Here is a 19,133-nt window from a genome sequence, read left to right as displayed (position 1 = left end):
CAGAGCACTATACTAAGCACTTGGGAGAGCACAACACAACAGAATTAGCAGACACACTGATCAATCTCATCGATTGGGCGCCTGCTACGTGCAGAGCTCTGGACCATGACCACGGGAGAGTACAAGGAGGTAGAAGAAACAACCCCTTGCCCTTAAAGCATTTATAGTCTAGCAGACTTCTTTTTAATTCTACTGTACTCACCCGCACGCTTAATTCGGTTTTCTGCACGCGGTAGGGATTTGACCCAGATGTAAGTTTCCCAGCTGCTGAGTCAAGAGGAATAGCGTGGCCTAGTGGAGCACAGGCCTGGGAAGCCGAAGGACCTGGGTTTTAATCCTGGTTTCGCCACTTGTCTGCCCTGTGACCTTGGGTAAGTCACTTCATTTCTCCGTGCTTCAGTTACCTCATCTGTAAAACGGGGATTAAGGTTAGGAGCTCCATGTGAGACAGGGACTGGATCCAACCTGGTTATCTTATATCTCCCCCAGCGCTTCGAACAGTGCCTGGCACGTAGTAAGCGCTTAACAAATACCATCAAAAAAAAAAAAAAAGAGGGGTCCTCTGGGTTCTGAGATGGGTAGGCTGGGCTCCTCCCAGTAAAACCAACATGATGTGATTTTTCCTTTCTGCTTGGCGCTACGTTATATTCCCCAGTCGGTTGGCCCAGGCTCCTCAGTAGCTCATCTGGTCGCCAAGACCTTTTTCTGGGGAGAAGCTGATCCTGCCAGGTTCAAGAAAGGGTCAGCCAGCATCTTCAGCAGCCCCCCACAAATCCACAACTCTGGTGGGCCGAAGCCCGGAGAACGGGAACGAGGATTCATTCATTCATTCATTCATTCAATCGTATTTATTGAGCGTTTACTGTGTGCAGAGCACTGTACTAAGCGCTTGGGAAGTACAAGTTGCCAACATATAGAGATGGTCCCTACCTAACAGCGGGCTCACAGTCTAGAAGGGGGAGGCAGACAACAAAACAAAATATATTAACAAAATAAAATAAATAGAATAAATATGTACAAATAAAATAGAGTAATAAATACGTACAAACATATATACCTATACACAGGTGCTGTGGGGAAGGGAAGGAGGTAAGGCTGGGGGGATGGGGAGGGGGAGAGGAAGGAGGGGGCTCAGACTGGGAAGGCCTCCTGGAGGTGGTGAGCTCTCAGTAGGGCTTTGAAGGGATTCAGTACCAGTTCTGCACACAGCTTTTATCTCACAGGGTGAGATAAACCATCAAGCACCACCCTAACGGTCCCGACAGAGGCAGAGATTCCCATTTGGGGATTTGCCCGGAAGCTTCTCCCTCCTCCCGGCGCCTCGACACAATCCCTGAGAAGCAGCACGGCCTAGTGGAAAGAACGGGGGTCTGGGAATCAGAAGACCTGGGTTCTAATCCCGGCTCCGCCACTTGCCTGATGCGTGGCCTTGGGCTAGTCACTTCACTTCTCTGGGCCTCAGTGGCCTCATCTGTAAAATGGGGATTAAGACTGAGAGTCCCATATGGGACATGGACTGTGTCCAACCTGATTAGCTTGTATCTACCCCAGTGCTTAGTACAGTTCCTGGTAAAATAGTAAGTGCTTAACAAATACCATTTAAGAAAAAAAGAAAATTCCTGCTCTCAGGAAGATCTTGTTCTGCCAGAGGAGAATTGAAAAAAAAATACTTATAGATGGGAGGACAAGGTTTGTTTTTGTGTGTGTCCTTTCTACTGTTCTGGCCCTGCCCCTAGTTTAGTCCTTTAATTAGGGTCCCGCTCAAAAGGTCTTTAGAAAGTCATCGATATATTTGAGTTTCCCCCTTAGCTTGTGTCTTTCCCATGTGACAACGTTCTGGAGGAAACGTGGTCGCTCTTGCATTTTTGAGGCCCGACTAGGGCATTGCCGTCTTTCTGTGGTGGGAGACCGGCTCTTATCCGGTTTTCCGGCCATCTGGCTTTGCTGAGATACCAGTTAGAGAAGCAGGAGTCGATGGCGGCAGCAAGCTGGATCAGACCTAAGCAAGCTTTCTCACCCTGTGGGTGTCAAAGTCTGAAGCAAGTTAGTGAGGGAGTTTTGACAAGCATCCCTCCCTAGGGGCTCGTAAGAGGGCAGGCACGCCGGGGCTGCCAAGGGACAGAGAGCTCCGAACATCCTGCCTCGACTGAGACGAGAGCAAGGGTCAGGAAACCTGAGATCTAATCCCTGCTGTGCAACCTTGGCCAAGTTGTTTAACCTTTCCGTGCCCCAGTTAGGGGGTGACCTGCAGGGTCATCTTTTATTTCCCTGAGACTTACCCTGGACATTTCCTCCGGACCGTTGTCACCTGGGAAAGACACAAGCTAAGGTGGAAACTCGAATATAGCGGTGACTTTCTAAAGACCTTTTGAGCGGGACCCTAATTAGAGGACTAAACTAGGGGCAGGGCCAGAACAGCAGAAAGCACACAAAAAAACGAACCTTGTCCTCCTATCTATAAGTATTTTTTTTTCAGTTCTCCCCTGGCAGAACAAGATCTTCCTAAAGGCAGGAATTTTCTTTTTTTCTTAAACGGTATTTGTTAAGCACTTACTATTTTACCAGGAACTGTACTAAGCACTGGGGTAGATACAAACTAATCAGGTTGGACACAGTCCATGTCCCTTATGGGGCTCTCAGTCTTAATCCCCATTTTGCAGATGAGGTCCCTGAGGCCCAGAGAAGTGAAGTGACTAGCCCAAGGCCACACATCAGGGAAGTGGCGGAACCAGGATTAGAACCCAGGTCTTCCGATTCCCAGGCTCTTGTTCTTCCCACTAGGCCCTGCTGCTTCTCAGGGATTGTGTCTTCTTCCTTCACTGAACTCTCCATGAGACAGTCCCTGAATAAATGGCCATCTCCCCATAACCCTGTTACTGCCCCTCTTTGGCACTTCACTTAGAACAGTGCTTTGCACATAGTAAGCGCTTAACAAATGCCATTATCATTATTATTATTATTATTACTTCTCTTGAAACCCTTCAGCCTGCGGAGGTTATCGGAGCAGTGGGCCAATGTATTCCTGATTCCCTGCACCCGTGCTTTGGCTGGAAACTTGACGACGGAAAGATCGCAGACCACTGGACCGACGGAAACTTTCCTGACCAGTCACTCACCATGTCCGTCCCTCACTGCTCCCACAGCGCATTATTTTCACAGTCAAGCAATCAACGGTATTTAGTGAGCACGTACTGTATGCTGAGCACTGTACTAAGTGCTAAAGAAATACATTACAATACAGGTGGTAGACACGAACCCTGTCTACAAGGACATATGGTCTACAGCGATCAAAGGCTCTTAAGAGGAAAGAGAGATGTTCTCCCGAACCCCAGTTACAGATCAATCAATCAATCAATCAATCAATCGTATTTATTGAGCGCTTACTGTGTGCAGAGCACTGTACTAAGCACTTGGGAAGTACAAGATGGCAACATATAGAGACAGTCCCTACTCAATCAATCAATCCATCAGTGGGATTTACTGAGCGATTACTCTGTGCGGAGAGCACTGTACTAAGTGCTTGGAGAGTAGGGAAGCAGCATAGGTAGTGGTAAGAGCACAGGCTTGGGAATCAGAGGACGTGGGTTCTAATCCCAGCTCTGCCACTGGTCTAATGTGTGACCTTGGGCAAGTCACTTAACTTCTTTGGGTCTCAGTTACTCCATCTGTAAAATGGGGATTAAGACTGTGAGCCCAACGTGGGACAATCTACCTTTTATCTACGTGCTTGGCACATAGTAAGCAATTAATACCATAATAATAATAATAATAATGACACAATACAGCAGAATTAGCAGATAGGTTCCCTACCCACAATGAGTTTACAGTCTAGAGGGAGTTCCCAGCTCCCCCTTAAAGGAATCCATCAGCCGGCGGGTATCAGCCCCAATCCGATTCCCTCGCCCGTCTCACTCCTCCCCAAGGCAGTGTCATCTTCTAGACTGTGAGCCCGCTGTTGGGTAGGGACCGTCTCTCTATGTTGCCAACTTGTACTTCCCAAGCGCTTAGTACAGTGTTCTGCACACAGTAAGCGCTCAATAAATACGATTGAATGAATGAATGAATGAATCCGAAGCAGCCCGCTGTGTTCATAAAGAGCAGTCCGGGGCCCGACGTTCAAGTTAAGCAGGAAGGTCACCGTGGAAACCGACGAAGTGAAAAAAGCATCCTTCGTCAATCAGGAAGTGTGATTACTGAAGTTTTTTAGGACCCATGTGTTGCAACATGACGCAGTGATCGAGCCCAAATCACAGCTGGGGAATAGTGGAGGTTTTTTTCTGCAGGTTACAAGGCATCACAGTCCCTGAAGAGAAGTAGCAAAGTTAAGGCCCCTGTGTTCCTTTTCCTTACCCCTGAGCAGAGATACCTAAGCTATTTAACAATAATAATGGCATTTATTAAGCACTTACTATGTGCAAAGCACTGTTCTAAGCGCTGGATAATAATGGCATTTATTAAGCACTTAATATGCTCTGTTCTAAGCACTGGGGAGGTTACAAGGTGATCAGGTTGTCCCACGGTGGGGGGTGGGGGGGGGCTCGCAGTCCTCATCCCCATTTTACAGATGAGGTAACTGAGGCACAGAGAAGTGAAGTGACTTGCCCAAAGTCACACCGCTGACAAGTGGCGGGGCCGAGATTTGAACCCATGACCTCTGACTCCAAAGCCCGGGCTCATTCCACTGAGCCACTCGGAGCAAACGGGTCACCCTTCTGCCCGGCAGTCTTTTAAGTCTTTTAGACAGGAGTACGGCCGCGTGGGTACGTTTTAAGATCAGTCACCTTCTGTGCTTTTCACAACAGGAAAAGAATCCAGCAATTAAGGTCGCTCTGGAGGATTTTTTAAGAAACTTTCAAACACGTTTCTGAAAAAGCCACTACTAAATAGAGCATTTCAACTCTAAGTGGACATCGCTTCCTTCTGTCGTATCTGAGTACAGCATCCTTCAAGAGAAAGAAAGAGTGCTGCCTGAAAACCGCATCTCCTCCGAGAAAACCAACGTCGGTCACCTATACATCAATAGAATGTGACCCAGTGATGTCCTCCCACTCTCAAAAGTTCTTTTTGGGAGCCAGATGTTCAAAGGAAACACCGAACCTCTTGCCGAGAAATGAAACTCTTTCATTTCTCTACCGCGGGATGAAAATTGCAGGAAAATTGTGGGCGGCTGAAGAGGGATTTCCTCTGCAAATAGGCTACTTTTTTATCCAGTGGGTTTGCAGGACCATTTTACACTTCTGGATCGCTTCTTTTAGAGGCTAATGGTACTGTTAGTTTTTTGTTTCTGGCCGTTTGCGGGAGGTCATATCTTACCCTCTGGAGGATGGGTCGGGGGAGAGGGAGAGTACTGAGGGACCGAAAAATAAAAATCACTTAGATAAGGGTTTGTTCCCATCTGGCAAAATGCTGGCAGCACGGGGCTAGAATTAGGGAAGAAGCAAAGTGGGTGAGTCTGCCACATCTGGTCCAGAAATAAGTTTTTATAAAAAGCATCGGGGCAGTGCTGGCGAAAGCTTTCTGAATCAGCTCCCTAAACTCTGCCGCTGTCTCCACAGCCTTACCTGCCCTGTCATTAGCCCGATCGCCTCTGAGTATTTAAAGGAATCATCCGTGCCACTAGGGATTCCAAGCCCCCTGAGAATTATAAATAATAATAATAATAATGATGGCATTTGTTAAGCGCTTACTATGTGCAAAGCACTGTTCTAAGCGCTGGGGGGGGATACAGGATGATCAGGTTGGCCCACGCGGGGTTCACAGTCTTAATCCCCATTTTACAGATTAGGTCACTGAGGCTCAGAGAAGTTAAGTGACTTGCCCAAGGTGACACAGCAGACATACGGCGGAGACGGAGAATTGCCCGAGATCAGGAGGGAAAGGTGCCCGGAACTGATGCCCCTTGCAGCTGGGGTGGACTAAGAAGTCATTGAAATCGGGCTGTGATTTAAAGAGGGGGAGGAAATGTTTAAATCCAGGTGGTTCCATTAAAAGCCTAAGGTTTGAGTCGCAAACGGGACCGACTCCAGGGAGGCGGGAAAGATGTGCAGGCAGCGGGCAGACGGGTATTACTGCCACCTGCACTCAAGAAGTCCGGAGAAGCGGCCCTTACGGGAGAGAATTCGCCAAGGAGAACCTTCCCCCCCAGATGCCAACCGAAGCCCTAACTCAAACGAAACGGGGTGGGTGGGGGGGAAGCGGGAAATCACGGCTCCCACCCTGAATTTTCCAGGAGGCAACTCATAATAATAATAATAATGATGGCATTTATTAAGCGCTTACTATATGCAAAGCACTGTTCTAAGCGCAGGAACACATGCTCACGGAGACGTCCCCCTTGAAACTCTGCACTTGCATTGCTCTCTCTGCCCGGGTCCCTCACGCCTCCGTGCAAAGAGGAAAGCACTCACCTGGACCAAGTTGTGCCAGTGGCTTGGGCACGTGCAGTCCGACCAATGCTCGCCGGTGACCCCTTTTCCCCTGGTCATCATAGCTTTTGGGGGACTTTTCCTCACACCATCCCACAGAGTCACACACTTGGTCCAGCCGGGGGCCGGGCCCGCCGGTCCAGAGGAAGGCACGGTCTGAGCGGGATAATAGAGTCCCGGGGGGCTCCTCTGCCAACCGCAGGCACAGGGGGGGTCCCGCATCAGAGCGGGCACGGTCCTGCCGGCCTCCGGCCCCCCAGGCCCGGCACAGCAGCTCGGCTGCTTGGAGAGGTAGGCGTTCATCCCTCACCGAGCCCCTCGGGGAGAAGAGCGGCTTCTCTTCAGCTCCTCCTTCTAAGCGGGAGAATGTCCTCTCGCCGGGAGACCCTCGGGTACCTCCGACAGCTGCTAGAACCGCTGCATCGTGGAAGCTGGGAGCCGGAGCCGTGTGGTACAGGCGAACAGTTATCTGCTAGCTGGTAGCTCTTTGTCAATAGATGACTCAACTCACGGAGCAACTTGACAGCATCTCTGCTCCAGGCAAAAGCAATCAATGCTCCACACAGCTGGGCTACAAGCCCGAGCCCCGGATTCCACGCCGACTTGCGGGAAACCACACGGCCGAGCGCTCGCCCGCGTTGTGGCCTGGCTCACTTACGTCTTTTCGCCGGTCCTCGGGCCAAACCCAGGCCGCCCGGGAGAGCTCGGTCTCAGCGGGGAGAGTCAGGCCCCGGCCTGAGACCGATACCCCTGGGGTGGCACTCTCACTCCCAAGGGGACCCACTTTTCTGGATTTGCTTGCCCAAAAGAGCGAGTTCAAAGAAAATAATAGCCTTCCCTGACTCACCCTTGGTGCGCCGTAAAAGGACGCACCGGACTGCGACTGTGAGCCCACTGTTGGGTAGGGACCGTCCCTATATGTTGCCAACTTGCACTTCCCAAGCGCTCAGTACGGTGCTCGGCACACAGTACGCGCTCAATAAATACGACGGAATGAATGAATGAAAGAGACGAGAGATGAGGTCCAAGTTGGGCGAGGCCACTGGTTCGAGTGGTCAGGTGAGGATGAGCGCCGTACGTCATTGCGCGTTCATCTCCTCCATTAAAGTGAGTTCAAATGGTATGGAGTCCCTGCTGGATGCACAGCGCTGGGCTAATGGGGATGGAGACTGTGAGCCCCACGTGGGTCAACTTGATTACCTTGCCCAGTGCTTAGCACAGGGCTTGGCACCTAGTAAGCTTGTCAAATACCATCATTATTTGGGGAACAGAGGGGAAAGTCCCTCCTCCCCCTCCCCCTCCCCCCCGCCTTACCTCCTTTCCCTCCCCACGGCACCTGTATATATGTATATATGTTTGTATGTATTTATTACTCTATTTATTTTACTTGTACATATTTATTCTATTTATTTTACTTTGTTAATAGGCTTTGTTTTGTCGTCTGTCTCCCCCTTCTAGACTGTGAGCCCGCTGTTGGGCAGGGACCGTCTCTATATGTTGCCAACTTGGACTTCCCAAGCGCTTAGTACAGTGCTCTGCACACAGTAAACGCTCAATAAATACAATTGAATGGAAAAAATGGAAAGAAGTTGCTCAAAATGCCTTCTTGGTGTGTGGATCTCAGACAGGAAGTTGGACCGTTTCCCGGAGTTCTCAGGGAGGTGCTGAGAGCCTCCTCCCTTCCCCGCTCCTCCCAGCTCGATTAAATAGATGTTGCTTCAAGGGGCTTGATTTCTTTTGAAAATATATCCTCTTTTCAAACTGAATTAAAGGTCATCGAGTGCGGGGGTTTAAATGGTGACAGCAGATCATCCCTGCACATTCTTTAACAAATTGAAATAATACTTTGGGATGTCTACGGTAGATTTCTGCAAACTCTAATTGTGTCTCATATCACTTCTACCTGTTAAGCAGCTTAATAAATCACTCCAAGCCCACCTCCTCATCACTTCTGTACGTAGACGCATACCGTGTTGCTCCTCCTCACCTGAAATTTGTTTTAGTGCCTGTCTCCCCGACTAGACTGTAAGCTCCTTGAAGGAAGGAGCCGCGTCTACCCACTCAAGTACTTAGTACAGTGCTCTAGAAACAGTAAGTGCTCAGTAAAAATGATTCACTGTATCATCAATTGTATTTATTGAGCGCTTACTGTGTGCAGAGCACTGTACTAAGCGCTTGGGAAGGACAAGTTGGCAACATATAGAGACAGTCCCTACCCAACAGTGGGCTCACAGTCTGTACTCTCCCAAGCGCTCAGTATAGTGCTCTGCACACAGCAAGCACTCAATAAACACCTTTGCTATACTGTATGATTCTCTATGGGGAGCATCAGCGCAGATAAAAGGTAAACTGAAAAAGAGCAGGATGCTTTTCTGTGGCCATAATAATAACAATAATGATGGCATTTATTAAGCGCTTACTATGTGCAAAGCACTGTTCTAAGCGCTGGGGAGGTTACAAGGTGATCAGGTTGTCCCACGGGGGGTTCACAGTCTTCATCCCCATTTTACAGATAATAATAATAATAATGATGGCATTTGTTGAGCGCTTACTATGTGCAAAGCACTGTTCTAAGCATTGGGGAGGTTACAAGGTGATCAGGTTGTCCCACGGGGGGCTCACAGTCTTCACCCCCATTTTACAGTTAATAATAATAATAATAATGATGGTATTTGTTAAGCGCTTACTATGTGCAAAGCACTGTTTTAAGCGCTGGGGAGGTTACAAGGTGATGCGGTTGTCCCACAGGGGGCTCACAGTCTTCACCCCCATTTTACAGATAATAATAATAATAATGATAATAATAATGGTATTTGTTAAGCGCTTACTATGTGCAAAGCACTGTTCTAAGCGCTGGGGAGGTTACAAGGTGAAGAGGTTGTCCCACGGGGGGCTCACAGTCTTCACCCCCATTTTACAGATAATAATAATAATAATAATGATGGTATTTGTTAAGTGCTTACTATGTGCAAAGCACTGTTTTAAGCGCTGGGGAGGTTACAAGATGATGAGGTTGTCCCACAGGGGGCTCACAGTCTTCATCCCCATTTTACAGATGAGGGAACTGAGGCCCGGAGAAGTGAAGCGACTTGCCCAAAGTCACCCAGCTGACAATTGGCGGATCTGGGATTTGAACCCGTGACCTCTGACTCCAAAGCCCGGGCTCTTTTCCCTGAGCCACGCTGCTTCTCTAGTAGTCAGGGGTTGGGAGGTTCTTGCCTTGGCCGCGCCTCTCAGCCAAGCCACGCCACGTCTGCTGAGTGTCAGTCTCCTTCGAGGGCTAAATTCATCCAACGAGGCCGCTGGGCTGAGAGGCAGATCGACTGATTAAAGCTAATTTGATTTGGCCGACGTTAATTGGACAACTGAACCGGCCAAAAGAGGCCATGAATTTTCTGTCTGACCAGGGCATTGACAAACAGGCTCGTTTATCCTGCAAGACTTGATGTGGACTGCTGGTACCCAGGGCAGGGACTAGATGGTCACAGTGAACGCGGAACTGGCGCCAATTGCATACACACACATAAAACAAAAAAAAATCACTCATTATAAGATGCCAGATGACGTAATTCTTATCTGGCGAGGCTCGTTTAATAAAATCTTAATCAGATATGCACCCCTAAATACACAGGGCTACTCAACCACGTTGTTCAAAAGTCTTTTAAGTGAACCACCTCTACACAACTGATGCTTATGGGGAATGCAAAGTATTAATTAAGAAAGGAGGGCCAAGGGTTTGGAGAAAGATAACCAATAACCAAACTCCCCAGCAAACAAGGTCAACAGGTTAAATAATCCTAGGAAAGGAGCATGGCCTTCTGGAAAGAACTTGAGCCTGAGAGTCAGAAGACCTGGGTTCTAATTCCCCTTTAGCCATTGCCCTGCTGAGTGACCTAGGACAAGTCACTTAACCTCTCTGGGCCTCTGTTTCCTCCTCTATAAAAAGGAGATGAGATCCCTGCTCGATTGTGAACTCTTCGTGGGACAGAAGCAGCGTGGCTCAGTGGAAAGAGCCCGGGCTTTGGAGTCGGAGGTCAGGAGTTCAAATCCTGGCTCCGCCACTGGTCAGCTGTGTGACTCTGGGCAAGTCACTTCACTTCTCTGGGCCTCAGTTACCTCATCTGTAAAATGGGGATTAGGACTGTGAGCCCCCCGTGGGACAACCTGATCACCTTGTAAACTCCCCAGTGCTTAGAACAGTGCTTTGCACATAGTAAGCGCTTAATAAATGCCATTATTATTATTATTATTATTATTATTTGGAGTCAGAGGTCAGGGGTTCAAATCCCGGCTCGGCCAATTGTCAGCTGTGTGACTTTGGGCAAGTCACTTCACTTCTCTGGGCCTCAGTTCCCTCATCTGCAAAATGGGGATTAAGACTGTGAGCCCCCCGTGGGACACCCTGATCACCCTGTAGCCTCCCCAGCGCTTAGAACAGGGCTATGCACATAGTAAGCGCTTAATAAATGCCATTATTATTTGGAGTCAGAGGTCAGGGGTTCAAATCCCGGCTCTGTCAATTGTCAGCTGTGTGACTTTGGGCAAGTCACTTCACTTCTCTGTGCCTCAGTGACCTCATCTGTAAAATGGGGAGTAAGACTGTGAGCCCCCCGTGGGGCAACCTGATCACCTTGTAGCCTCCCCAGCGCTTAGAACAGTGCTTTGCACATAGTAAGCGCTTAATAAATGCCATTATTATTATTATTATTTCCTCGTATACAACCCAGAGCTTAGAGCACGGTAAGCACTTAATACCAACATCATTATTGTTACTCTTTCGACATCCGTGTTGAATGGTGCCCGAGCTTAGTTAACTAACCCCTTCTCAAATGAAATTTGCAGCAATTACATTTGGTGCCCAATAGCACTGGCAATTACAGCTCAAAATTCACAGCAAAATGAAGGGACATTTCATTCAGGACACTTATCTTCCTCAGACCTTCCCAGACTGAGCCCCTTCCTTCCTCTCCCCCTCGCCCCCCTCTCCATCCCCCCATCTTACCTTGTTCCCTTCCCCACAGCACCTGTATATATGTATATATTTTTGTACATATTTATTACTCTATTTATTTATTTATTTTACTTGTACAGATCTAGTCTATTTTATTTTCTTAGTATGTTTGGTTTTGTTCTCTGTCTCCCCCTTTTAGACTGTGAGCCCACTGTTGGGTAGGGACCGTCTCTATATGTTGCCAACTTGTACTTCCCAAGCGCTTAGTACAGTGCTCTGCACACAGTAAGCGCTCAATAAATACGATTGATTGATTGATTATCTCTGAAAACACATCCCCCACCGCCCCACGCCCTCACTCAGGCAAGCCATCGTCACAATCAAATGGATTTAGTTCTAAATTAAAAATGACCAGAGGTAACATCGTGCTGGGTATTTTTACACTAAATCCATAATAGAGAAAATTACATCCTAATGTCTCCCCGCGTCTGCAATGGCTCACGGCATTCTGCTCAGGGGGTAATTGCATTTCATGAGCTCACCTCCTCCAAGAGGCCTTCCCCAACTGAGCCCCCTTTTTCCTCTCCCCAATCAATCAATCAATCAATCGTATTTACTGAGCGCTTCCTGTGTGCAGAGCACTATACTAAGCGCTTGGGAAGTACAAGTTGGCAACATATAGAGATGGTCCCTACCCAACAGCGGGCTCACAGTCTAGAAGTATATATGTTTGTACAGATTTATGACTCTATTTTACTTGTACATATTTCCCATTCTATTTATTTAGTTCATGATGTGCACCTAGCCTTACTTCTATTTATTCTGATGACTTGACACCTGTCCACATGTTTTGTTTGGTTCTCTGTCTCCCCCTCCTAGACTGTGAGCCCGTTGTTGGGTCGGGACCGTCTCTCCATGTTGCCAACTTGTACTTCCCAAGCGCTTAGTACAGTGCTCTGCACACAGTAAGCGCTCAATAAATACAATTGTATGAATGTTGGGTAAGGACTGTCTCTATATGTTGCCAACTTGTACTTCCCAAGCGCTCAGTACAGTGCTCTGCACACAGTAAGCGCTCAATAAATACGATTGAATGACTGTTGGGTAGGGACCGTCTCTATATGTTGCCAACTTGTACTTCCCAAGCTCTTAGTACAGTGCTCTGCACACAGTAAGCGCTCAATAAATACGATTGAATGACTGTTGGGTAGGGACCATCTCTAGATGTTGCCAACTTGTACTTCCCAAGTGCTTAGTACAGTGCTCTGCACACAGTAAGCGCTCAATAAATACGATTGAATGAATGAATCTCTAAAGCACTTTGATATTCACCCAGTCCCACAGAATTTCTGCATTTTTATTCTCGGCTATTCCTTCGATTCAAAATCTGTTTTAACGTCTGCCTACCCCTATGGACTGTAAATTCCTTCTAGTCAGAGATCATGCCTATCAACTCTGTTGTATTTTCCCAAGTGATTGGTACAGTGCTTTGCACACGGTAAGAGCTCAATAAACACCAATGATTGATATGAGAACTCCTATTTCTACCTATTTATTCTATTTATTTGATTTCGTTAATATGTTTTGTTTCGTTCTCTGTCTCCCCCTTCTAGACGGTGAGCCCGCTGTTGGGTTAGATGTTGCCAACTTGGACTTCCCAAGCGCTCAGTCCAGTGCTCCGCACACAGTAAGCGCTCAATAAATAAATAAAGAGAAGCAGCGTGGCTCAGTGGAAAGAGCCCGGGCTTTGGAGTCAGAGGTCATGGGTTCGAATTCCGACTCCAACACAAGTCTGCTGTGTGACCTTGGGTAAGTCACTTAACTTCTCTGAGCCCCAGTGACCTCATCTGTAAAAATGGGGATTAAGACTGTGAGCCCCACGTGGGACAACTTGATCACCTTGTAACCTCCCCAGCGCTTAGAACAGTGCTTTGCACATAGTAAGCGCTTAACAAATGCCATCACTATAAATACGACTGAATGAATGAATGAATCTGCTTCAAGAACAAAAATGCCCAATTCTATCCATTCATTCATAGCCTCGGTGTGCAGGCCTGGATGGAGGAAAAGTCATTCATTTCCAGGCAGCTTACTCACAACTAAAAAATCTGTGTGGTTGTCACTTCAACGGGAGTCAAACCCTCCTATTTTGAGTTATGGTCTCTGCTACATGGAAATATAGCCAGTGAAGCAAATTTGCTTCTATAAAGGCGGTCAGAAAAAATTCTATCCCTGGCGCATGCCCTGGAAATACCACCCAACCGCTGATGCCTGGTTTAAAAAGAACTATGATGACCAAAGTGAGTGCCCACTCAGTACTGTTTGAAGGTAATCTCGGCCAACTGATGTAAAGATATCAAATAATAATAATAATAATAATGATGGCATTTGTTAAGCGCTTACTATGTGCAGAGCACTGTTCTAAGCCCTTGGGGGGGATACAAGGTGATCAGGTTGTCCCACGGGGGGCTCACAGTCTTAATCCCCATTTCACAGATGAGGGAACTGAAGCTCAGAGAAGTTAAGTGACTGGCCCAAGGTCACACAGCAGACATGTGGCGGAGCTGGGATTCGAACCCATGACCTCTGACTCCAAAGCCCGGGCTCTTTTCCACTGAGCCACGCTGCTTCTCGTCTCTCTAGACTGTAGGTCTGTTGGGAGCAAATCCAGAACTTGCTGTCGGGTGACCCATCATTCATTCATTCAGTCGTATTTATTCACTCAATCGTATTTGTTGAGCGCTTACTGTGTGCAGAGCACTGGACTAAGCGCTTGGGAAGTACAAGTTAGCAACATACAGAGATGGTCCCTACCCAACAACGGGCTCACAGTCTAGAAGGGGGAGGCAGACAGCAAAACAAAACAAGTAAACAGGTGAAACTGTACTAAGTGCTTGGAAAAGTACAACAAACAGTGGTGTTCCCTGCCCACGGCATATATTTGCATCCGGAGATGGAGATGGGAGAAGCAGCTAGTCCTGGCTCGGCCATTAGTCTGCCATGTGACCTTGGGCATATCAATCAATCGTATTTATTGAGCGCTTACTGTGTGCAGAGCACTGTACTATCTAGGGCATATCTATTCTATTTATTTTATTTTGTTAATATGTTTGGTTTTGCTGTCTGTCTCCCCCTTCTAGACTGTGAGCCCACTGTTGGGTAGGGACTGTCTCTATATGTTGCCAACTTGTACTTCCCAAGTGCTTAGTCCAGTGCTCTGCACACAGTAAGCGCTCAATAAATACGATTGATGGATTGATTGATTGATTTAAGCCTCAGTTCCCTCAAACTGCCTGCTCTCCATCACCCTCCACTTGGCAAGCTTCCTCTTAAAAGGAAACGTTCCCTGTGAAAAACAAGGAAAACCAGGCCTCTGGACCCAAGCGCGGCAGGCTCTCGGGTTCTCTTGAACCTCGCCTTCGGTCTCCCTATTATTACCCTGCTCTCGGAGGGTGTTGGAGAAATCGGGGAGAAAAGCAGCACGTGTCCCCCTTTTAAAACATGCGGTTTTTCCTTTTCTCTGAGGCGAGGCGTGTGCATTTTGTCATTCATTCGAGATTCCTTTACACCCACCCAATCTTCCGCCTACATCAAAAGGGCTCGGCCGGGCAGCGGAGAGAGATTGTGATCCCGGGGAGCTGAAATTAGATGCTGATAGAAGCGGAAATAATCAGAATGGGGCAATTTGTCCCGTGGTGGGGAGGTGGAGTGTGTGTACGTATACTTGTTTCACACCCCAAAGTTGTGTGCAGTCAAGACATGCACATCCAACAGAGTGTGACCAGCCAGCTGTGGACGGCAAAGTCCCCTGACTCACTTGGGACGCAGCAGGCCAGAGTCTATCCCGGCTCTGCCACTCGTCTGCGGTATGACCTTGAGTCGGTCACCTAACTTCTCTGGGTCTCGGTTTCCCCATCTGTCAAATGGCGATAATAATAATAATAATGATGGCATTTATTAATCACTTGCTATGTGCAAAGCACGGTTCTAAGCGCTGGGGAGGTTACAAGTTGATCGGGTTGTCCCACGCGGGGCTCACAGTCTTCATCCTCATTTTACAGATGAGGGAACAGGCACAGAGAAGTTAAGCGACTTGCCCAAAGTCACACAGCTGACAAGTGGCGGAGCTGGGATTTGAACCCATGACCTCTGACACCAAAGCCCGGGCTCGTTCCACTGAGCCAAGCTGCTTCTGTAGGCAATGGGATGCCTGTCGCTTCTCAGTGACCTCCAGTCTCTCCCCGTACCAGTCCATAGTTCACTGTGCCGCCCAGATCATTTTTGCACAAAACTGTTCAATCAATCAATCGTATTTATTGAGTGCTTACTGTGTGCAGAGCACTGTACTAAGCGCTTGGGAAGTACAAGTTGGCAACAGATAGAGACGGTCCCTACCCAACAGCAGGCTCACAGTCTAGTCCACATCGCCCCGCACCTCAAGAACTTTCAGTGGTTGCATACTAACTGCCTCATAATAATAATAATAATGTATTTGTTCAATCAATCAATCAATCAATCATATTTATTGAGCGCTTACTGTGTGCAGAGCACTGTACTAAGCGCTTGGGAAGTACAAGTTGGCAACACATAGAGACAGTCCCTACCCAACAGTGGGCTCACAGTCTAGAAGGGGGAGACAGAGAACAAAACCAAACATGCTAACAAAATAAAATAAATAGAATAGATATGTACATGTAAGATAAATAGAGTAATAAATATGTACAAACATATATCCATATATACAGGTGCTGTGGGGAAGGGAAGGAGGTAAGATGGGGGGATGGAGAGAGGGACGAGTAAGCGCTTACTATGTGCAAAGCACTGTTCTAAGCACTGGGGAGGTTACAAGGTGATCAGGCTGCCCCACGGGGGGGGCTCCCAGTTTTAATCCCCATTTTCCAGATGAGGGAACTGAGGCCCAGAAAAGTGAAGTGACTTGCCCAAAATCACACAGCTGACAGTTGGCGGAGCTGCGATTTGAACCCATGACCTCTGACTCCAAAGCCCAGGCTCTTTCCACTGAGCCACGCTGCTTCTCCAAACAGAAATGCTGTTTGTTTCATCAAAAAGAAGCTCCTTACCACCGGCTCTAATAATAATAATAATAATAATGGCATTTATTAAGCGCTTACTATGTGCAAAGCACTGTTCGAAAGCCCTCAAATGAGCTCGTCCCCTCCTACTTTACCTCCCGATCTCCTGCTGTAGCCCAGTGCGCACATTCTGCTCCTCTGAAACAAACCTTCTCACTGTACCTCAATTTCATCTATCTCACTGTTAACCCCTTGCCAACATCCTGCTTCTGGGCTAGAAGTAATAATAATAATAATAATAATGGCATTTATTAAGCGCTTACTATGTGCAAAGCACTGTTCTAAGTGCTGGGGAGGTTACAAGGTGATCAGGTTGCCCCACGGGGGGCTCACAGTCTTCATCCGCATTTGACAGATGAGGGAACTGAGGCCCAGAGAAGTGAAGTGACTTGTCCAAAGTCCCCCAGCTGACAATTGGCGGGGCCGGGATTTGAACCCATGAACTCTGACTCCAAAGCCCGGGCTCTTTCCACTGAGCCACGCTGCTTCCTCTATTCCACAGGCCACATCTCCCTCACCTTCAAGCCTTATTAAAAATCAAAGCTTCTCTCCGAGGCCTTCCCTGACTAAGCTGTCATTGCTCCTAGGAATAATACTAAATGTGGTATTAATTAAGCCATTACTGTGAGTCAGGCACTGTTCTATGCTCTGGGGTAAATACAAAATAATCCAGTTGGACACTGTCCCTGTTCCACTTGGGGCTCACGTTCTTAATTCCCATTTTACCGACGAGGGAACTGAGGCCCAGAGAAGTTAAGTGACTTGTGCAGGGTCACACAGCACACAGGTGGCGGAGCAGGGATTAGAACCCAGGTCCTTCTGACTCCCAGCTGCATAGAAGTAGGTGCTTAGAAATAGAGCATGGGACCAGAAAGCTAGCCCCAGTTCTGCTGTTGAAATAATAATAATTTATTATTATAATTTATGTACATATCTATTCTATTTATTTTATTTTGTTAATATGTTTGGTTTTGTTCTCTGTCTCCCCCTTCTAGACTATGAGCCCACTGTTGGGTAGGGACTGTCTCTAGATGTTGCCAACTTGTACTTCCCAAGCGCTTAGTCCAGTGCTCTGCACACAGTAAGCGCTCAATAAATACGATTGATTGATTGATTGATTGATTAATAATAATAATAATGATGGTATTTGTTAAGCGCTTACTATGTGCCAAGCACTGTTCTAAGCACTGGGGAGAATACAAGATGATCAGGTTGCCCCACATGGGGCTCACAGTAATGCTTCGTGACCTTGGGCAAGTTACTTAACCTCTCTGATTCTTCAGCTTTTTCACATGTGAAATGATAAAACACCTGTTCTCCCTAACAATACTGTTATTTGTTATGTGCTTTCTATAATAATTATACTGATGGCATTTGTTAAGCGCTTACTATGTGCCAAGCACTGTTCTAAGCGCTGGGGAGAATACAAGATGATCAGGTTGCCCCACATGGGGCTCACAGTAATGCTTCGTGACCTTGGGCAAAGTTACTTAACCTCTCTGATTCTTCAGCTTTTTCACATGTGAAATGATAAAATACCTGTTCTCCCTAACAATACTGTTATTTGTTATGTGCTTTCTATAATAATAATAATAATGATGGCATTTGTTAAGCGCTTACTATGTGCAAAGCACTGTTCTAAGCGCTGGGGGGGAATACAAGATGATCAGGTTGCCCCACGTGGGGCTCACAGTAATGCTTCGTGACCTTGGGCAAAGTTACTTAACCTCTCTGATTCTTCAGCTTTTTCACATGTGAAATGATAAAATACCTGTTCTCCCTAACAATACTGTTATTTGTTATGTGCTTTCTATAATAATAACAATAATAATGATGGCATTTAAGCGCTTACTATGTGCGAAGCACTGCTCTAAGCACTGTACTGATGTCTCGAGTAGCTACAAGATAATTAGGTCAGACACAATTTCCATCCCATACAGGGCTTGTGAGTCCCCTGTGGGACAAGGACTGTGTTTGGTTTGATTTTCTTGTATCCTCCCCTGTGCTTTAGACTATAGTAAGCTCCTAGTAAATATCACTAGCCAGCCGGGAAACAGGGAGAGCATATTCACGGTCAGGTGCTTCTAAAAGATAATTTATATACAGTATATTTGCATGCAAATTAATCAGCCCAAATGCAAATCCGGATGGCTTAACCAGGGAGAAAAATGAATGAATCACATTCGTCGCCTTCCTGTTTCCAAGGGGTAAGATCATCTTTAGTGAAATGTGGTTTCATAATAATTGGATCCTACTCAATTTGAATAAACAAAATACCACGCTCAATGAAATGCCTTTGCACAACTGCAGATTCGTACTGTTAATATCCCCCTGATTTTCAATGTTCCCTTCCACTTTTGCAAGTAATTATTCCATACCACAGACTGCAGATCCGAATCATACGTTTTATTCGGAATGCCTGAAAGACCCGATTCGCGTTTTACGGAGCAGTGGCTTGCTCTCCCACAAAATCTGTGATTAATAAGTGAAGAATGGATGCTGAACTTGGCCCGCTAAGCTTTATTCGCCCTAGTCCATCTAGGCTAAGGCAATCGGAAAATTAGAGTCTTAACTTCCCATGGACCATTTTCTTTTTTTTTTTTTTTCGGGGGGGGGATACAGCTACAATTTGCGGTTGCTTAGAAACATTACAGCCGTTGGTGT

General features: G+C 47.0%; 1 protein-coding gene across 6 annotated transcripts in view; it reads right to left on the bottom strand.

The window, feature by feature from the left end:
- Positions 1-19,133, bottom strand: part of DLG2 (discs large MAGUK scaffold protein 2) — a 793,095-nt gene that overhangs the window by 314,880 nt on the left and 459,082 nt on the right. For 2 of the 6 annotated variants that reach the window (XM_038761627.1, XM_038761628.1), the window contains exon 1: positions 6,408-6,728. The exons of the other annotated variants lie outside the window; for them this stretch is intronic. In XM_038761627.1, coding sequence (XP_038617555.1) covers positions 6,408-6,728 — 321 coding nt within the window. Of the gene's footprint in view, positions 1-6,407; positions 6,729-19,133 lie in introns of those variants that run through there. 6 annotated transcript variants of the gene reach the window in all.

The sequence above is a fragment of the Tachyglossus aculeatus genome, chromosome 20, assembly GCF_015852505.1.
Source record: "Tachyglossus aculeatus isolate mTacAcu1 chromosome 20, mTacAcu1.pri, whole genome shotgun sequence".
Taxonomy (NCBI): Eukaryota; Metazoa; Chordata; class Mammalia; order Monotremata; family Tachyglossidae; genus Tachyglossus; species Tachyglossus aculeatus.
Note: the sequence above shows the minus strand (reverse complement) of the source record. Positions and strands in the feature narration are given on the sequence as shown.